Source organism: Phodopus roborovskii, unplaced genomic scaffold (genome assembly GCF_943737965.1).
Source record: "Phodopus roborovskii unplaced genomic scaffold, PHOROB, whole genome shotgun sequence".
Taxonomy (NCBI): Eukaryota; Metazoa; Chordata; class Mammalia; order Rodentia; family Cricetidae; genus Phodopus; species Phodopus roborovskii.
In genome coordinates, this window is record NW_026126469.1 from 8,588,977 (window position 1) to 8,607,671 (window position 18,695).

The 18,695-nt window shown below is 43.4% G+C and overlaps 1 protein-coding gene across 4 annotated transcripts in view; it reads right to left on the minus strand.

Annotated features, from left to right (window-relative positions):
* The window catches only part of Dgkg (diacylglycerol kinase gamma), a 193,012-nt gene that overhangs the window by 113,100 nt on the left and 61,217 nt on the right, over positions 1 to 18,695 (minus strand). For all 4 annotated transcript variants that reach the window (XM_051191208.1, XM_051191207.1, XM_051191210.1 and 1 more), the window contains 4 exons: positions 15,501 to 15,671; positions 4,865 to 4,914; positions 946 to 1,020; positions 179 to 301 (listed from right to left, as the gene is read on the minus strand). In XM_051191208.1, coding sequence (XP_051047165.1) covers positions 179 to 301; positions 946 to 1,020; positions 4,865 to 4,914; positions 15,501 to 15,671 — 419 coding nt within the window. The remainder of the gene's footprint in view (positions 1 to 178; positions 302 to 945; positions 1,021 to 4,864; positions 4,915 to 15,500; positions 15,672 to 18,695) is intronic.

Below are 18,695 nucleotides of genomic sequence, written 5' to 3' on the forward strand. Positions count from 1 at the left end.
ACATCAAAGGTTTTCCAGGTGAGAGAATATACTTGGGGCATGAACAAGCAAAAGGGATGAAAATACAGAGCATACTGGAACCAGCCTGGAGCGCATGGCTTGCCCATCAGGAAGCCTGGAGCAGACACTAGCAACAATACGGAATCCAGAGCTATTGAACATAAGATTACTGACTTACAGAGTCATCCATTCCCAGGAGGACCAGCAATGGGATGGTGGTCATCCCCCCATGGACCCACTCCTGTAGAGACACAAAGCCATCCTTGTCGTAGTCCATTCCTTGCAACATCTCCTTCAGTATCTGTAGGATCCAAAGGAAAATTGTTCATTTCTGGATGCCTCTGCTTTCCCTTTGGCCCTGTGTTATATTTTCTGTTTCTTCCATTTCCCCTCTTATTCAGAGTGAGTAAAGTGGCAAAGGACCGAGCAGTGTGGACACCAGGGTTCTATGTCCAGCTCTGCCCGGCCCCGACCTTAGGTGGCTCACTCTAGCTCTCTGTGCTCTGGGTTGCTTCTCTTAAAACGGAAATAATACTGCTGTATTCACAGCATTGTAGCAAGGATGTGAGGAAACCCATCAAGAGTGTTGAGTCTAATGCCTGGTATGAAGCATGCACCAGCGCAGCTAACATTAGCAGCTGATGATTGACAATTTCCCCCAAATTGTTTCGGCTCTAATTTATGGATTCCTGTTATAAAAGTGCCCCTGGCAGGAAGGGTGCGGAAGCTGCGGTTTCTACCATGTCTAGACTTCCTTCTGCTGCTTTAAGCATTTTTCCTGTTGGAGAAATGGGAGGGCAAAGTGCAGGGCTGCAAAGAAGCTGCTGGGAAGGTGGTCTGAGGGCACCACACAGCAAGCATCCAACCATTGCACCCACATCCCAGGTGTGCCCCACTCTCTCCAGGAGGCTCTCTATGGAGTGAACTACGTTTACAGAAACTCACAGGCCTGAGCTCAGTGGGATCCCACTCCAGGTACTGGGCAATATGCAGCATTTGGTTCACAATCTGATCCATCTCCTAGAAAATATCAGGAGAGAAAACATCAAAGGGAGAAACCCAAAGTTTGTTGTTTGTTTTGGTTTTAATTACAATAAGAGCAAGACTCCAAATCAAACCTGGTGGGCAGGTGGGCAGGGCGGGGCATGAGGAAAAGCTGATGCGATGCACTGGCATCCCACAAGGGCAGGGGGTTTCTTTTGTATTGACCACAAAGGCCAGTGGACAGTAGATACTTACAGAGCATGTGAAAGCCAGAGCTACACAGAGCACCTGGAGCACTGACTCCAAGTCCCCCCCCCCCATCATTCTGTCCTTTGACCTGAAAACCAGAGGGAATCTTGAATCTTGTTTTTATCCTTCCTTCCTTCCTTCCTTCCTTCCTTCCTTCCTTCCTTCCTTTCTTCCCTCCCTCCCTCCTCTTCCTTCCTTTCCCTCCCTCTCTCCTTTCCTTTCCCTCCTCTCCTTTTCTTCTATAACTTCTGTAAATGCAGGTGAAGACAGGCCTCTCTTTGCTGTTCTTATCACTTGCTCTCATCCCCACATCTTAGCAGCCAGGGATCTGTCTGCCTTTGGAGTCAGGTTCACATCCGTGTTGGTCTTGGCTCAAGCACTGTGATTTACATTTATTCTGGCATCTCTTCTTTCCTTTGCATTATAGTCAACCCTGAGCCTAGAATTTGGTGAATAGGGAAATTTTAAGGCCTTATTTGCCTGATGGATTACCCCTTTGGCATCAAGACCCACCTGTACCGAAAATGTTACCAATGTGCCAGATGCTGGTGAGTCAATGCATAGAGGGACCCATAGAAACACTGTGCTGGAGAAGTATTCAGTGTCAGTTAGCATCTTATGTGTGGATTACAGTTAGTATGGATTACAGTTAGCATCTCATGTATGGATTACCACCTAAGGTGTTCACAATAAGATTGTTTTAGGAGATTGTGTGGGCAATGTAAAGAAAGACTGGAAAGTGTTATTTCCATCATGCAGAATTTAGGGTTAAGTCAAGCAAGCTAAGCCTTAGCAGCTATTTTATTTTTAAGATATATTTTATATTTAATTCTGTGTGTGTGTGTGTGTGTCTGTGTGGTACACATGTGAGTACAGGTTTCTGCAGAGACCAGAAAAGACCATCAGATCCTCTGGAGCTGCAAGTGAGGTGATTGTGAGCTACCAAGCATGAGTGCTAGGAACTGAACAGTAGTCATCCTTAGCCCCTGAGTCATCTCTGCAACCCCAGACACAGATATATATTCTCTCTGCATGTGTCTCTGTCTCTGTCTCACTCTCTCCCTTTCCATCCCCTCTTCCATCTCATGCCGGATGTGAACTTGTGATCCTCATCCTTCAGTCTCTTACAAATAGTACTTTGCTTAAAGGGAAACAGTAGCCCACAGCAAAACTACAGGAAGAGGCAGTGAATGAGTACAGTGAAGTGGGTACAATGTTTCAGTGGAAAAGTTTGTGAGTCTCCTAGGGTTCAGGAACTGAGCACCAGACTCATGTGCAAATAGAAACAGAATGGTCTAGCTTCAGGAAGAAGTAGGTCCTCTTCTACCCTGGCCAGGCCACATCTATATATGTAAAGAGATGGATGGGCTGGGTCTATTGTAAGCTGTGTCTTAGTAATGGTGTTGACAAGCTGGAATTTGTCCATTGTGTGTATTTAAAACAGCCAATGAGAAACAATACAGAATGGGGCCCCCTTGGGTTGGGGGAAACTTTGTGTAAGGTTTGATGGCACTTTTGAATACAAGGCCATTGTGTAGTTTGTGTTTCCCTTGTCCTGGTTAGTGGCAGAGGGTGGCAGGAAGTGGAGGGATGTAAGGGACAATGGGACAGTTAGCCTATTTTGATTCCCTCCTGGGTTGGGGAAGGAGGGCATAGCAGTGTGTTGTGTGTTGTCTGGCAAATTCATGCCTGGCATGCAGCCAGGAAGCCCTGTCCAGCTCCTTCCCAGCAGTGGGACAGCTATTATGGAGGAGTGGCTTCTTAGTCATGGAGAGTGTTCACAAAGGAGCTGGGACCTCACCAACCAGGGATTCTAGGGGTGAAGTCAAGTCAGCGGATGCTTTTGAGACTTGTTTCTGTCCCCCAACTTTATCTTTAAAATATATTCTGGATTGAACCAGTTACCACCTGCAGTACTCCTATCATGTCCAAGATTACCATTGCTTTGTGCCCTGATCATTTCCTTAGGGTCTCTGTCTGGTGTACCTGCTTGTAGCTTACTTGATGTGGTCTCTAGAGCGATGCTTGAGACATCCAAGTATGTCACTTCTCATGACTTTGGGTGTCTCCTCATTTCTCTAGAGGTTAAAGGAAACCCTTTCAATTCCCAGTAAAACCTCACGTGCTTGGCGCCCAGCCCCCACTCACGCATGCTGTCTATGGTCTCCTTGGTTCTTCACTCTATTCGTTCACTTGCTCCTCTCTAGCCAGCCCAGTTTCCACTTAGTCCCCCAGCATCCTGGGCACACACCAGGGTCTTTGCACTCAGTGTTCTCTACCTAGAGGGCTCTTGGCCTCCATATCACCTCCAAGTCTCTGTTCTGATGTCGCTTCCCCAGGCATGCCTTCCTTGACAACCCTTCTGAAGGCAGCAACTCCCTCCAACGTTTCCTACTTCCTTTTTTTTTTTTTGTAGACATCTACCCAATATGCGTGCAAGTATATATATATGTATTTTATACTTACAGTTTTATTTTTTGCAATGCTAGGACTGAATCGAGGGCTTAGGCTAGGCAAATGCTCTATCGCTGAGCTATATTCCCAGCCCCACCCCAGCCCCTTTTATTTTGAGACAGGTACTAATGATTCTTCCACCTCTGCTTCCTGAGTGCTGAGATGACAGGTGTGCCTCACCATGTCCAGACCCACAGATATGCTGCTAGTGATGCCTGGTCTAGAATGAAAGCTACAAGAAGGAAAAGAACTTTGCCATTTGGCTACAATAAGGCATCCCCAGTGCTCTGAGTAGCACCAGATATCATGGAGATCCTCAGTAAATATGCTGTGTTCTGCCAGAGTCTGTGTTTGTCCCATCAAAGACCACAGCCCACACCATTGCAACAATGCTGGAGAGACCACAAAGGGACTAGGACAGAGAGAGCTGGCATGGCTCATTGGCCTAGAGGATTTATTTCCTCTGTCTCTGTGTCCTTCTGTCCCTCTCTCCTTTCTTCCCTCTGTCCATCCTCCCCCTCTCTCTTTTCCCTCCTTTCTTTTTCTGGTTTCAGCCAGCCATACACACTTCAGTTTCAGAGCCTTACTGTTTATAAGCCTGGGCAGTCAGTCATGACCACAAGACTTGGATCCAGGGCCTCCTTCTTTCTTGGACTTTCTTCCTCTCTAGCCTTCCTCTCACTTTCTGATCCTGACCTGTTATTGCCTCCTCCTGAAGGGCTGAGGTGGGGGTTCAGAGTTCAGAACAGACAGGACTGGGAAGGCTCTTAAGCTTGGGTAGATCGGAAGCTCGCCAGGAACTTTCCTCTTCTCCTCTTGCCCTGTTCCTGTTGCTTCCCTGCCCCCCTTCTCCTGACCCCTGGGTCCCAGAAGAAAATTTCAAGGGAAATCTGTGTGTAGAGAAGTTACATTTGATGAAAATGTGAAAATATCTCCCTATCCCAAGATGGTGTGGTTCCAGGCTTTTAGGTCCAGAAGAAGGAAAATTGAAGTTCATGCTCTATGGGCTGTCTCTTTGGACACAGCAGGAAGGAACTTTGCTCATAATCTGCATCCCTTAGTCAGACCCACATTTCCTGTCAGGATAGAACTGGGGAGTTTGGATGCTTCCATCACTGTGTTCTGTTGTCTTTCCTCTTCCTCAAATCGTAGGGCTTTATTGAAAGTGAAAGCTTACCACTTGGTCCAGGAGTCCATTTTCATCAGAGTCATAGAGACGAAACATGACTGCAAGAAACACACAGGTTAGGCCTGAAGTATCTTCCAGGAATTAGCATGGCTGATATCCTGCTACTACCATTTTTAGCCTGGATTGGGCAGCACTGGGGTGTAGGCCATTACAGCCAGCTAACCCTCTAAGGGACAGCATATGACTTCTTAGGGAAGAGGTGAAGCAAGGGAAAAGAATGAGGCCCCTGGCTTTGGATCTCTCTGAGCAGTGACTCTAGCACATGACATCCAGGTCACAAGTGAGATTCCCTGGAGGGCATGCGTCTCTTTCAGCGTCATCGGGACACAACTTAAAAACTGGTGTCATGGGCAGAGGAGCCAAAATTAGAGCAGGGCCTTTGAATGCAGAGTTAGGCATGGTAGACTCTTGGTATGCACTACCTCTCCTGTGATGTCAAAGAAGTTACTTCTTTCTGGGATCATTTTCCCCCGTCCGGGAAACTGTGATTATTTCTTCTAGGGTGGTCATTAATATTAATGGCTATGGCAATCAATAGGTCTCAGAATGCAGAAAACATGTAATAAATATCTTGTTCTTTTCTTTTATTGGTGAACATTTACATATGACATCCCTTAGGCAGCAGATACTGCTATATGCATTTAATCATAATGACCTTGTCCTTAGTAATAGTGACATGAAATAGTTGCAGCTGCAGGGGCCATAGGACCTCAAGATGTCGAATTTTCTGGATCACCCTTTGTCCCAAATGCTGGGAACCAGGAACATTTCAGATTTGAGGTATTTTTGGGTGAGGGGGTAACATACATACATATGTGAATATTTTAAGGATGTTACCTAAGTCTAAATGTAACATTATATTTCTCATATATCTTATATGCACAGCCTTCAGGAAATTTTAGGTAATATTTTTAGTGTATCCCATTTTAATTGCAATCTAACACATGAGATCAGAGGTGGACATTTCCACTTATATGTAAAGTCTCAAAAGTTTTGGATTTTGGAGCAAGTGTCAATATAGTGCTTGGAAATATCTTGTTAGCCACAGGGAGGTGAAGTAGACAAGGGAGATCTAGGAAGGGGTGGACTAAAGATGAAGTATCCACTGACACATTCACCCAAAGATGCAGAGATGTGATCTCAAAGGTAAGCAGACCAGGAAGCAAGCTAAACATTTCTTCCCTCTCTCCCTCATTCTCTGTGCTGTTCACACTTGCTTTCTCTTCTGTGTACCTGCTGCTGGTTCCCTGGGTATCTCTCAGCACAGGCTATCTGGTCATACTATGCTACTCCTATATGATCATTTGCCTCCAGGTGTTTTAAATTCCCTGCACCAGGTTCCCCCCCCCCATGGTATACACCTGATTAGAGTTTAAGTTCTTTAAAAGTAGGGTCATAGCCTTCTCATTCTCTTTAGCTCCTCAGAATATTCTGGCCAGGGCACACAATACATGCTGTGTGATATAGAGATGGTCAGAGCATCCCACTAGTATTGTTCCAGGAGAATGGGTTCATGTGACCCACATTCAGACATGTTCCTTTTGACCTTCCCATAATGTCTCACATGTGCAATGAGATAAGCATGTCAGATCTTCCAGAGACTGACAGAAAGTGAGAAGATGGATTCAAAATATTTCGTAGATAAATGTGTGGTGCTGAGGTAAAGGGAGGGAGGTGCTTTTGCTTTGACATATGTGGAGTTTCAGGGATGACTTCCAAAAACATGCATGTTTAGTTCGCAACATAAAGATGCTTAACTTGTTTCTAGTCATTAAAATGAGAGAATGATTTAGACTGATAGGGTAAAAAGAAACCCAAACCAATGAAAATGCCGAATATATGACCCTATCTGCAGCTAAGACTGTAGGGGAAATATTAGCTGAGGAAGGGAAGGGGCCGAAGACTAACAGACACTGAAGAGATATAATGACAGTGTATGCGTTCGGAGGGAACGTGATCCAAATAAAGAGTGAGCATCCATGACTAGCTGGGGAATGTGAATGTCGCTTATGTTTGGTAATAGTGCAGTAGCATTGTATTTGAACATGACAGTAGTGTTGGTGTTCCACTTAATGATGAGTGTGACCTTGGAGGTAAGACTGAACTATTCCAGATGAAACCATGTGACTCTAGAATCTGCTTTGAAAAGTGGGAGTTTGTGACCAGGAACAAGAGTGTTAGTGCTAACGGTGGAAGCTGCGAGGTCACACTTTGTGCTCACACTTCGTGCTCACTGAACTCAGCTGTTATCTTTTTCTAAAAAATAATTTCTGAATTAAAAAAAAAAACTTACACAAAACCCCAGGTAAGCCCTCTGTCTGCAGACCTCCCTCACTCCCTCGGTGCTACACCCAAGTGCCACTCCTCTCCATGTCACCATAACCTGACCCATGACTCTCTCGGAAGCCCCACCAGGGGCCATGCATGCCACCAGACTCGCAGGTAAGCCCTTTGCTTGTAGACCGCCCCCTCTCCCTCAGTGCTCCCCCAGCAAAAACCCAACTGCCCTCGTCTCCTTGTTACCATATTATGATCCCCAACTCCAGTGGAGGACCTATGGCTGGACTAGAGGCCACACTGGCAGCCAGAACTCCAGATCCCAACTTGAGTAGAAACCCACAAGCTATCAGAAGTCCAGCTTCTAAGTTGAATGGAGACCTTCTACTGAACCACAGGCTACTCCATCCAAGAGGAAACAGAAACCAAAGAACAATCCAACAAAGAAACCATCCAACAAAGACAAACTTAGAAAGCAGCACCTAGACCTATAATCACCCTCAACCCAGATGCCTAGATGCCAGCCAGTGTAACAACATAATCAACAACAGCTAAGGCAATATGTCACAAGAGCCCAGTTACCCTACTCAGCAAGCCCTGAAAATACCCACAGCTGAAGCACTAGAAAAATGACCTTAAAACCAACTTGATGAAGATGATAGAAAGGAATAAATCTCTTAAAGAAATACAAAACAAAACAAAACAAAAAAAAAAAAAACAACCAAAAATTTGGAAGAAATGAATACATCCCTTAAAGATAGCCAAGGAGGAGGGTACAAATAGAGGAAGGAAACTAATAAAATTGTTCAAGACTTGAAAATGGAAATAGAAGCAATAAAGAAAACATAAACTGAGGGAATTCTGGAAATGGAAAACAAAGGTAAGTGGACAGGAACTACAGATGCAAGCATTGCCAACAGAATGTAAGATATGGAAAGAAAATCTCAGACATTGAAGATATGGTAAAAGAAGCAGACACATCTATTTCAAAGAAAATCTTAAATTTAATAAAGAATTCCTAACACAAGACATCCAGGAAACCTGGGACACTATGAAAAGACCAAACCTAAGAACAATAGGAATAGAAGGAGATGAATCCCTGCTCAAAGCCCCAGCAAATATATTCAACAAAATCATGAAAGAAAATTTTCCTAACCTAAAGAAGGGCATGTCTATAAAGGTACAGGAAACATGTAGGATACCAAATAGACTGGATCAGAAAAGAAAGTTCCATTGCCACATAATAATCAAAACACTAAACATACAGAACAAAGAAAGAATATTAAAAGCTGCAAAGGAGAAAGGCCAAGTAACATACAAAGTCAGATATATCAGAACTAAACTTGGTTTCTCAATAGATAGTCTAAAAGCCAGAAGGGCCTGAACATACGTCCTGTAGACTCTAAGAGACCATGGATGCCAGTACAGATTACTATACTCAGCAAAACTTTCAATCACCGTAGATGGAGAAAACAAGATAATCTATAATAAAGTCAAATTTAAACAACATCTATCCACAAATCTAGTCCTATAGAAGGTACTAGAAGGAAAACCATAGCCTAGGTGGTTAGCTATATTCATGAAAACTCAGGAAATAAATAATCTCACACAAGCATAATCCAAAGAAGGGAAACACACAAACTCTTTTTTCTCCCATCACCACCAACTACAACAAAATAATGGAAATTAACAATCATTTGTCATTGTCAGTGTACTCAATTCCCCAAATAAAGAGACATAGGCTAACAGTATGGATGCGAAACAAGATCCATCCTTCTGCTGAATACAAGAAACACACCTCAGCATCAAAGACAGATGTTACTTCAGAGTAAAGGGCCAGAAAAATATTTTCCAAGCAACTTAGAACTAAGAAACAAGCTGTTATCTAACAAAATAGACTTTAAACCAAAACTAATTAAAAGAGACAGGGAAGGACACCTCATAATCATTAAAGGAAAAATCCATAAAGATGATCTTTCAATTCTTAACATCTATGCCCCGAATGCAAGAGCAACCACATTTGTAAAGGAAACAGTATGAACGCTTAAGTCACATATCTACCCTCACATATTGATAGTGGAAGACTTCAATATATCACTTTCACCAATGGACAGGTCATTCAGACAGAATTAAATAAAGAAATACTGGAACTGATAGATGTTATGAACCAAATGGAACTAACAGATACACTTCCCCCCCCAAACAAAAGAGTACACCTTCTTCTTAGCACCTCATGGAACATTCTCCAAAACTGATCACATACTCAGTCACAAGGCAAGTCTCAACAGATACAAGAAAATGAAATAACCTCCAGCATCCTCCAGACCATCATAGATTAAAGCTGGATTTCAACAACACAAATAACAGAAAGCCTACAGACTCATGGAAACCAAACAACTGACTACGGAATGACTACTGGGTCAAAGCAGAAATAAAAGAAATTAAAGACTTCCTAGAATTCAATGAAAACAAATGCACAACATATCCAAACCTATGGGACACAATGGAAGCAGTGCTAAGAGGAAAGTTCATGGCACTAAGTGTTTACATAAAAAATTGGAGCAATGTCATATTAGCAACTTAGCAGCACACTTAAAAGCTCCAGAACAAAAAGAAGCAAACATACCTAAGAACAGTAGATGGCTGGAAATAATAAAATAAAAACAAAGAGACAATACAAAGAATCAATGAAACAAAGAGTTGGTTCTTTGAGAAAATCAACAAGACAAACCCTTATATAAATTAACTAAAAGGCAGAGAGAGAGACAGAGACAGAGAGAGAGAATATCAAAATTAACAAAATCAGAAATGAAAAGGAGGGCATAACAACAGACACCAAGGAAAACCAAAGAGTCAGTAGGTCATACTTTAAAACCTATACTCCACAAAATTGGAAAATCTAAAAGAAATGGTTAATTTTCTCAATAGATACTACTCACCAATGTTAAATCAAGATCAGATAAAAAATTTAAATAGATCTATAACTCCTAAGTAAGTAGAAATAGTCATTGAAAATCTCCCCAATGAAAAAGCCCAGGGCCAGAAGTTTTAGAATAGAATTCTATCAGACTTTCAAAGAAGAGCTAATGTCAATACTCCTTAAATTATTCCACAAAATAGAAATAGAGGAACATTTCCAAATTCATTTTATGAGGGTATAGTCACCCTCATACACAAATCACAGAAAGATTCAGCAAAGAAAGAGAATTAAAAATCAATTTCCCTCAAGCACATGGATGTGAAAATATTCAATAAAATACTGGCAAATCCAAAAAACACATCAAAAAGGTCATCCACCATGATCAAGTAGGCTTCATCCTAAAGATGTAGGGATGGTTCAACACACAAAAATCAGCCAATGTAATCCACCATATAAACAAACTGGAAGAAAAGAAGAAGAAGAAGAAGGAGGGGGGGGGGGGGGGGGGGGGGGAGGGGGAGAAGGGAGGAGAAGGAGAAGGAGAAGGAGAGAGGAGAGGAAGAAGAGAAGAAGAAGAAGAAGAAGAAGAAGAAGAAGAAGAAAAACCTCACATGATCATTTCATTAGATGCCTAAAAAACCTTTGACAAAAATCCAACACCTCTTCATGATAAAAGTTGTGGAAAGAGTAAGGATAAAATTGACATACCTAAACATAATAAAGGCAATTTACAGCAAGCATATGGCCAACATCAATTTAAATGGAGATAAATGTAAAGCAATTTCTCTAAAATCAGGAACAAGACAAGGCTATTCACACTCTGTAAGGATGGAAACATTTAGCCTAATTCTCTCTAGACTCTGCCCCCTAGCAGTGAGTAGGCAAAAGGTCATTCTTGACTGTTTATGACAGGAAGGTTTACCAAGACAGCACCTGTGAGTGAATGAGAACAGGAAATGAGCTGTGCCACACTACCCAGGAGCCCTATCGAAACAGCCCTGGGCTAAGTGTGGGCTTGTCACACTACCCAGGAGCCCTATCGAAAGCAGACTTCCTGGGCAAAGTGCGGGCTTGGATAGTTCAAATTGATTGGTCCACACTGGATGCTATGAGATGATTGGTTTGTAATGGATGGGCTTTGTTGTAACCCTATAAAAGCTGTCTGAACCCTGTACCTTGGTGGAGTATGGCTGCAGACCCCAGTGCACTGGAATATAAAAGACCTCATGCTTTTGCATCAAGACCGCTTCTCGTGAGTGATTTGGGGGAGAGCCGCCTTTCCTGAGTCAGGCCCTTCGCGGGTCTTTCAGCTCTCCTTACCTATCCAATATGATACTTGAAGTTCTAGCTAGAGCAATAAGACAACCTAAGGAGATGAAGGAAAGCAAGAAGTCAAGATATTATTATTTGCAGGTAATATGATAATATACATAAGCAGCACCAAAAATTCTACTAAGGAATTCCTACAGCTGATAAACAGTTTTAGTGAAGTGATAGGATAAAAGATTAACTAAAAACAAAACAAAACAAAATAAACAAACAAAAAAACCCAAAACAACCAGCCAATCAACCAATCAACTAAACAAACAAACAGTAATTCTCCCATATGCAAATGGGCTGAGAAAGAAATCAGGGAAACAACACCCTTCACATTAGCCACAGATAATATAAAATATCTTGGGGTAACTCCAAACAAGCAAGTGAAAGACTTACATGATAAAAAAAACCTCAAGTCTTTGAAGAAAGAAATGGAGAAGATATTAGGAGTTGGAAACATCTCCCATGCTCATGGATAGGTAGGATTAACATAGTATAGATGGGCCATCTTACCAAAAGAAATCTACAGATTCAACACAATCCCCATCAAAATTCCAACACAATTCTTTACAGACCCTGAAAGATAGTACTCATCCTGCACAAAACTCAGGTATGAGTGGATCAACCAGACATACTGAACCTAATAGAAGAGAAAGTGGCAAATAGCATTGAATGCATTGGCACAGGAGACAACTTCCTGAACAGAACACCAATAGCAGAAACACTAAGATCAACAATCAATAAATGGGACTTCATGAAACTGAAAAGCTTCAGTAAGGCAACGGATACCTTTATTTGGACAAAGCAGCAGCCCACAGACTGGGAAAAGATTTTCACCAACCCCACATTTGACAGAGGGATAATATCCAAAATATATAAAGAACTGAAGTAACTAGACATCAAAACACCAAATAATCCAATTTAAAATGGCATACAGATATAGAGAATTCTCAACGGAGAAATCTCAAATAGCTGAGAGACACTTAAAGAAATGTCCAATATCCTTAGCTATCAGGGAAATGCAAATCAAATGACTCAGAGATTCCACCTTACACCTGTCAGAATGGTTAAGATCAAAAACAGAAGGGGCAGCTCATGCTGGAGAAGATGTGGAGTTAGGGGAACACTCCTCCATTGCCGGTGTGCATGCAAACTTATACGTTCACTTTGGAAACCAATATGTCAGTGTCTCAGAGAACTGAGAATCAATCTACCTTAAGGTCCAGCTATATCACTCTTGGGCACATTACCAAAGGGTGCTCCATCGCACCACAAGGACACTTGCTCAACTATGCTCATAGCAGCTTTATTCAAAATAGCCAGAAACAGGAAACAACCTAGATATCCTCAATTGAAGAAAAAAGAAAATGTGGCAATTTGTACAATGGCATTTTACTCAGCTGTTAAAAACAATGACATCATAAATTTGCAGGCAAATGGATGGAACTAGAAAAAGTCATCCTGAGTGATGTAACCCAGAAAGACAAACATGGCATGTATTTACTTTTAAGTGGACAGTAGCTATAAAATAAAGGATAGCCATGCTACAATCCATAGACCCAGAGAGGCTAGGTAACAAGGTGGATCTCCCTGGGAAGGGGAAATAGAATAGATTTTGTAGGTGGGGATGGGAACAGGAAGGCTCGGTGGTGTGGGAAGAGGTAGGGGGGAGTGCTGGGAAAGACATCTGGAATTGGGGAGCATTTGAGGGGCAATGTGGAAACAGTGCAGTGGAAACTACCTAGAATCTATGAGAATGACCATAGCGAAGACTCCACGTAGTGGAAGATACAAAGCCTGAATTGGCCATCTTCCAGAACTAGGCTTCTAGAAGCAGTGGGATTGGAACACCAAACCAGCCACAAAACCTTTGACCTACCACCTGTCCTGCCTGCAAGATGTGCTGGGGTAATGGTGTCACAGAAATTGTGGGAGTGGCCATCTCATGACTGGTCCAACTTGAGACCCATGCCATGAGAGGGAGCATGGCTGACACTGCCTGGATAGCCAGGATCTAGAGTCTGGACAGCCCAGAGACCCAGAGAACCCAGGATAAACACGACTGGTAAAAAGATTCAATGAAATGATTACTAATGATATTCTGCTGTACTCATAGATTAGTGCCTAGCCCAATTATCATGAGAGATGTCAAACAGCAACCAATGGAAACAGATACAGAGACCCTCAGACAAACACTAGCAGGAGCCAGGGGGACCCAGCAGAGGAGGGGGAGGGAGGAAAGACAGATCAAGGATACTATGAGAATACAGCCCACAGAACCAACTAAGCAGGGCTCATAGGGGCTCACAGAGAATGAAGCAACAACCATGGAGATGTATGGGTCTGAATATATGTCATGGTTGTTTATCTTGGTGTTCTTGTGGGATGTCTAACAGTAAGAGTGCATCTGCCTCTGACTCTTTTGCCTACTCTTGGAATCCTTTTCCTCCAGCCTTGATGTGAGGGTTTGTGCTTTTAGTCTTATTGTAACTTGTTATGCCATGTTTGGTTGATATCCCTGGGAGCCTTGTTCTGTTTTGAGGGGAAAATGAGGAAAAGTGGATCTGAGGGAAAGGTTTGAAAGGGGGAGGCAACTGGGAGGAGTGTGTGTGTGTGTGTGGGGGGGGGATACCATGGTTGAGGTGTAATGTATGAGAGAAGAAAAAAAGTCTGCATACTGAAAAAACCCAGAATTTTTCCCCCTTCTGTTAAAAAAAGTCAGTCTGAGTGGCACTGACGTGAAGGATCTGACACATCATCCTTGGTGATCACCAACACACACAATGCCTAAGACACAAAGCCCTCCTAACTGTTAGAAATAATTTAATATTCCACTTTTAACTTTAGCCTGAACAGAAAGGAAATCTGCTATATTTGCACCGAATTGGCACTTAAGACTTGCATCCCCAGCCTATGGGAAAGTTTATGCTCAGCCAATGAGCAAGCTTGTCAGATTGGGTTTGGCAGAGTCAACTTTCACAGACTTCTCTTGGTAATGTCTATGTTTTGTTGACTAATCTTATTAACTGAATTTTGATTTTTTGCTACAAAAGTTATTTCTTTGCTGCTACTTAAGTTCCCAAGAGAGGTAACTATAAGATGAGCCTTGTAACAGGCTTAGAAAAGCATGCCAGTGGCTCCAAAGGCCAGGAAAGCCATCCTGGGATAGTTCTTCAAGACCACAGGCTCCATCTGCCTAGCTCTAATGTGCTCCTGAAGGTCTGTTTTGTATTTTTTGAGGCAGGGTGTCACTATGAAGCCTTGACTGGCCTTAAACTCACTACATAGACCAAGCTTTCCTTGAATTCACAGAGATTCACCACAGGCATGTGCATCTTCAGCATCTGGACGTGTTATTGAAACTGAGTTTGAAGCACCACAAAACCAAACTTAACTCTTCTGGTGAGCAAAGACCTTGAGTATAAGGCATGAGTGGAGAAATGGAAATAAATCCTACCAAGACTGGGGCTTATTATAACTCAAGGGAAAGAAAAAAGGGTGAGAAAGGGAGGGTGGAGGGAGGGAGGAAGGAGGAAAAGGAAAGGGAGGAAGAAAGGAGAGGGGGGATTCCTTATATGCAGGCAGAGGCCTTTAATCCCAGCACATGGGAGGCAGAGGCTAGCCAATCTCTGGGAACTCAAGGTCAGTCTGGTCTACATAGTGAGTTCCAGGACAGCCAGAACTACATAGAGAGACCGTGTCTTAAAATAAATGACATAAAATAAAATGGGAAAGACCGAGGAGGGAAGGAAGGGAGGAAAGAGGTCCTATAGTTCCCGTTGGGGAAGATCAGATGTTGAGTATCTTTTCTTAAAAAAAGAAAAGAAATATCAAGACGAGGTTGCCGCTTTCTGCTTAGAGGTACTGAGGAGGCCCTGCCAGATGAAGCAATCTTTGAGTCCTCGGTAGCAATCCCCTTCTTTCAAAGGGATAAGGTCTCAGATATCCTTCCCAACGTCAGTCAACACTGGTGCCGTGTCCTAGGTAGACTGTAGGACATGTTATCACTGATAGTAGACTCAGAGAAATCTCCCCAGAGCCCAGGTGTAGCTTCAGTGTGTAAGGCATGACTGACAGGAAGAATCTGAGGCCGAGCAGGTGAGCACTTACATTCTAGTTTATCCTGAGGTCTTCCTGTCTCCAGCAGGGACAAGTAGCACACCACATCCTTCAGATACACCATGGGAGCATCTGAGCTGGAAGACAGAGCACTGAGATCTTCCCATGGGACTACAGCCTCTAGGTCTTTAGATGACGCCTGTGTCTTAGCCATTTTTGATTCTGAAAGACAAAAGGAGAAAATCTGAGGACCTTCATGTTAGTAAACATTAACCCTCCTAATGGTGCCATCCTCTTCACGGTTGAGGTGAGAATGTTCTATGGGTTTCTTAAAAATGTAATTAATACATATTATGTAGTGTGTCCACAGAAATGCAGGATGTAGTTATTTTCTATGAGTGGCCTCATTTTTGATCCATTTAGGAGTATATTTCCTTGCAGAAAGTTTACCCATTCTGTGAATTTTCAGGAAAGATGATAGCGTGTCCTGGTGATAATGCAGTGAGCAGATAAATGTAACTTACCACTACTCTAAATACCTAATTCACAAAAGTAATTCTGCATGGACTCTCACCACATTCAAACCCTTTCTTAGTGGGGAGCTGATGTCCTCAGTGGATGTATGCTGTTGACTTGAGGCAGCTGTGTCAAGGACCAATGCCTCAGACCCATGGGAGTGGCAAAGCCTTCCCCTGGTTCATGTGTGAATGTTGATAGTGTGTGCAGAAAATGTTCACTGTAGTCCCTGTACCATGTTTACCTCTTGAAGTCTGCTGTCCTACAGAGAGTGTGTCTACGGAGTTAGTGAAGCCTGTCCCCTTGTTCAGATGTACACAATAGTCCTATCTCCTTAATTATCTGATGTAGTGACCCACCCTCGTGATTAGCTGGTGTGCAATAGTGTCACCTCCTTGTTCAAGGCATAATAAACTGTGCATAATAAACACTTTGGTAAGTTTCTGGGGTGCCGTGGCTTCTCATCAGAGCGCAGATTGCCTAATTCTGGCTTTTCTGTGCCCCTGTGTCTGTCATTCCTTCATTCCCTCACTGTACTGAAGCTCCGTCCCTGGAGGCATGCAAGGATGTGGCATCTCATAGTTTTCTTCTGCAGATATACTTAATGACAAAGGAAGAGATTGATATACAAAGAAAAACCCTACTGACAACCATCGAATTCCAGAAGTTAGGAAACTTTATCTGCCAAGAAAATGCAGAAAGTGACTTGCTCTATGCTCCACAAGGAAATGTTTCCCCACACTCTGTCCCCTAGTTCAGAAATACAAAATTCATTGTCAACGAGGACACTAGAATTTTATTCCACTATGTGAAGTATATGTTCTGAGGTACTTTGTTCTTTCTTTCCTCAGCTTGGCTACTTTCACACCCCCAGAAGCCCTTTTCATAACCAGCAGGATGTACAACACACGGGACACAACTGACTGTGAGCTAAACACATCACTGCCGGTGGGCAAGCCAACGGAGGCCCCGTGACACCAACAGCCAGTGAGTGTTGCCATCATGGACAGAGGCGGAGGCAGCCTCCTCGGCAATGCCTGCTGCAGAAGGCAGTATTACCCCACAGTATTCAGAGAACATAAGAGCTACATTATGGGAGGAAGCACTCCGCCCCAGGACAGCAGGGCTGAGGGAGAAGGCCTGCCCAGTCCTGCAGGGTGGGCTGTGATTTAGAAAGGAGTTAGCTGTCATTCACACTGACAGTAGAGGAGATCAGAGGTCTCTGGGTGTTACTGAGGGCCTACAAAACACAGGAAGGAAGATAAAAGACAGGTGAAGAGAGGAGCTTCACCCAGAAGTCTCACAGGGCCCAGGGTCTGAAGGTAATTTTCTACTGGACAAGACACTCTTGAGCTGCAAGAACATTGACTCTCTGTTTAGCAAGGGCAGAAAGCCTCGGAGGTGAGCAGTAGAGGTAAGAAGAATGTGAACGAATAATAGAAGAGGTGTGAGGGTTGAGATGAAAGTCCTTATGCAATCAGACTGTTAAGCTCATCCCTGAGGAAACCATGGGCATTCTGAATGATGATGTGGAAAACAAGGAGAATGTGATCCTTTGTGCTGGGGTCCCTAATGCCCCAAGTCACTGCTGTGTGCTCAGGTTACTCATCCATCGCAATGTCATCAATGGCTTCCACTTTGTCTCTAGCTCTGAGTGACATGGGACCGGATTTATTGTCCCACCCGACTCAACTAGTACCTGGACAGAAGATATGGAGCAAATGGTATAGGACATTATATTTCAAGTAGGGTCCCCGAAAAAAGGGGGGACAAGTAAGAGGCGAGTTGCCCCCCCCCCCCGTAGGCTGTCACATCTTAGCATTTGGGAGAAACTCTCATGCTGTGCTGGGGGAGGGAGGGGGAGAGGGAAGACAGGAGGGGAAGGGAGGAGCACTCTGGCAAATCCTGGCATACTCTGTGAGTTGAGGAGGAAGTGGGAGCCCAGAGTGCAGCCCAGATAGCCACACAGACAGAAACCCAGAGATATGTATGAGGTTCCTTTATAGCTTGCATAGTCACTTTCAGTTTTATAGCTGAGTGGGGATTGTTGCTCCCTGGGGAGGAAACTGCCTGAGGCTGGGGAATAGAGGTGGTTATGGTTGGGATGGGAGTAGAGGAAGCAGGACCAGAGGGACAAATTCTGGGCTGAAAAGTCATTCTCATCAGTGGGGCAGAAACCCCTAGAAACCACATGTCACCTGTAGAGGACCCCAAGCAACTCTGCCTCAACAGCGAGGCAGCGTCAGATCTAGCTGCCCAAGGGTATGTAAACACTTGCAACTATTCCCAGGTAATCCCACTTTACCCTAAACAAGCATAAGGATATTTGCTGAAATGCAGAAACAGTCCATACTGCACTCAGCAGATAAGGATTCTATACAAATTCTCCCAGAAAAGCGAAGGGATAAGAATCCTACCTAACCCCCCCTAAGAAGAGCGGCAGTGCTGCAAAGCTCAGATCAAAGACATCACAAGAGGATGCATGTCTGCATTCTGCATGGACTCAGAGGCAGAAGTTCGCAATGTTAGCAGTGCATTAAGTAGAAGTTAGCGGAGATGTAAATGAGGAGACACTGTGTTAAAGGGTTAGACCCATGGCACTAACATACCAGTTCTTTCTGATCCTGAGTTCAGCAGATTTCTAAGATGCAATAGCAACGGTCAGCCATAAAACAAACAAGCCACATTGAATTGTATTTCATAAAAATTAAGACATTTTGGAGGTAGGGC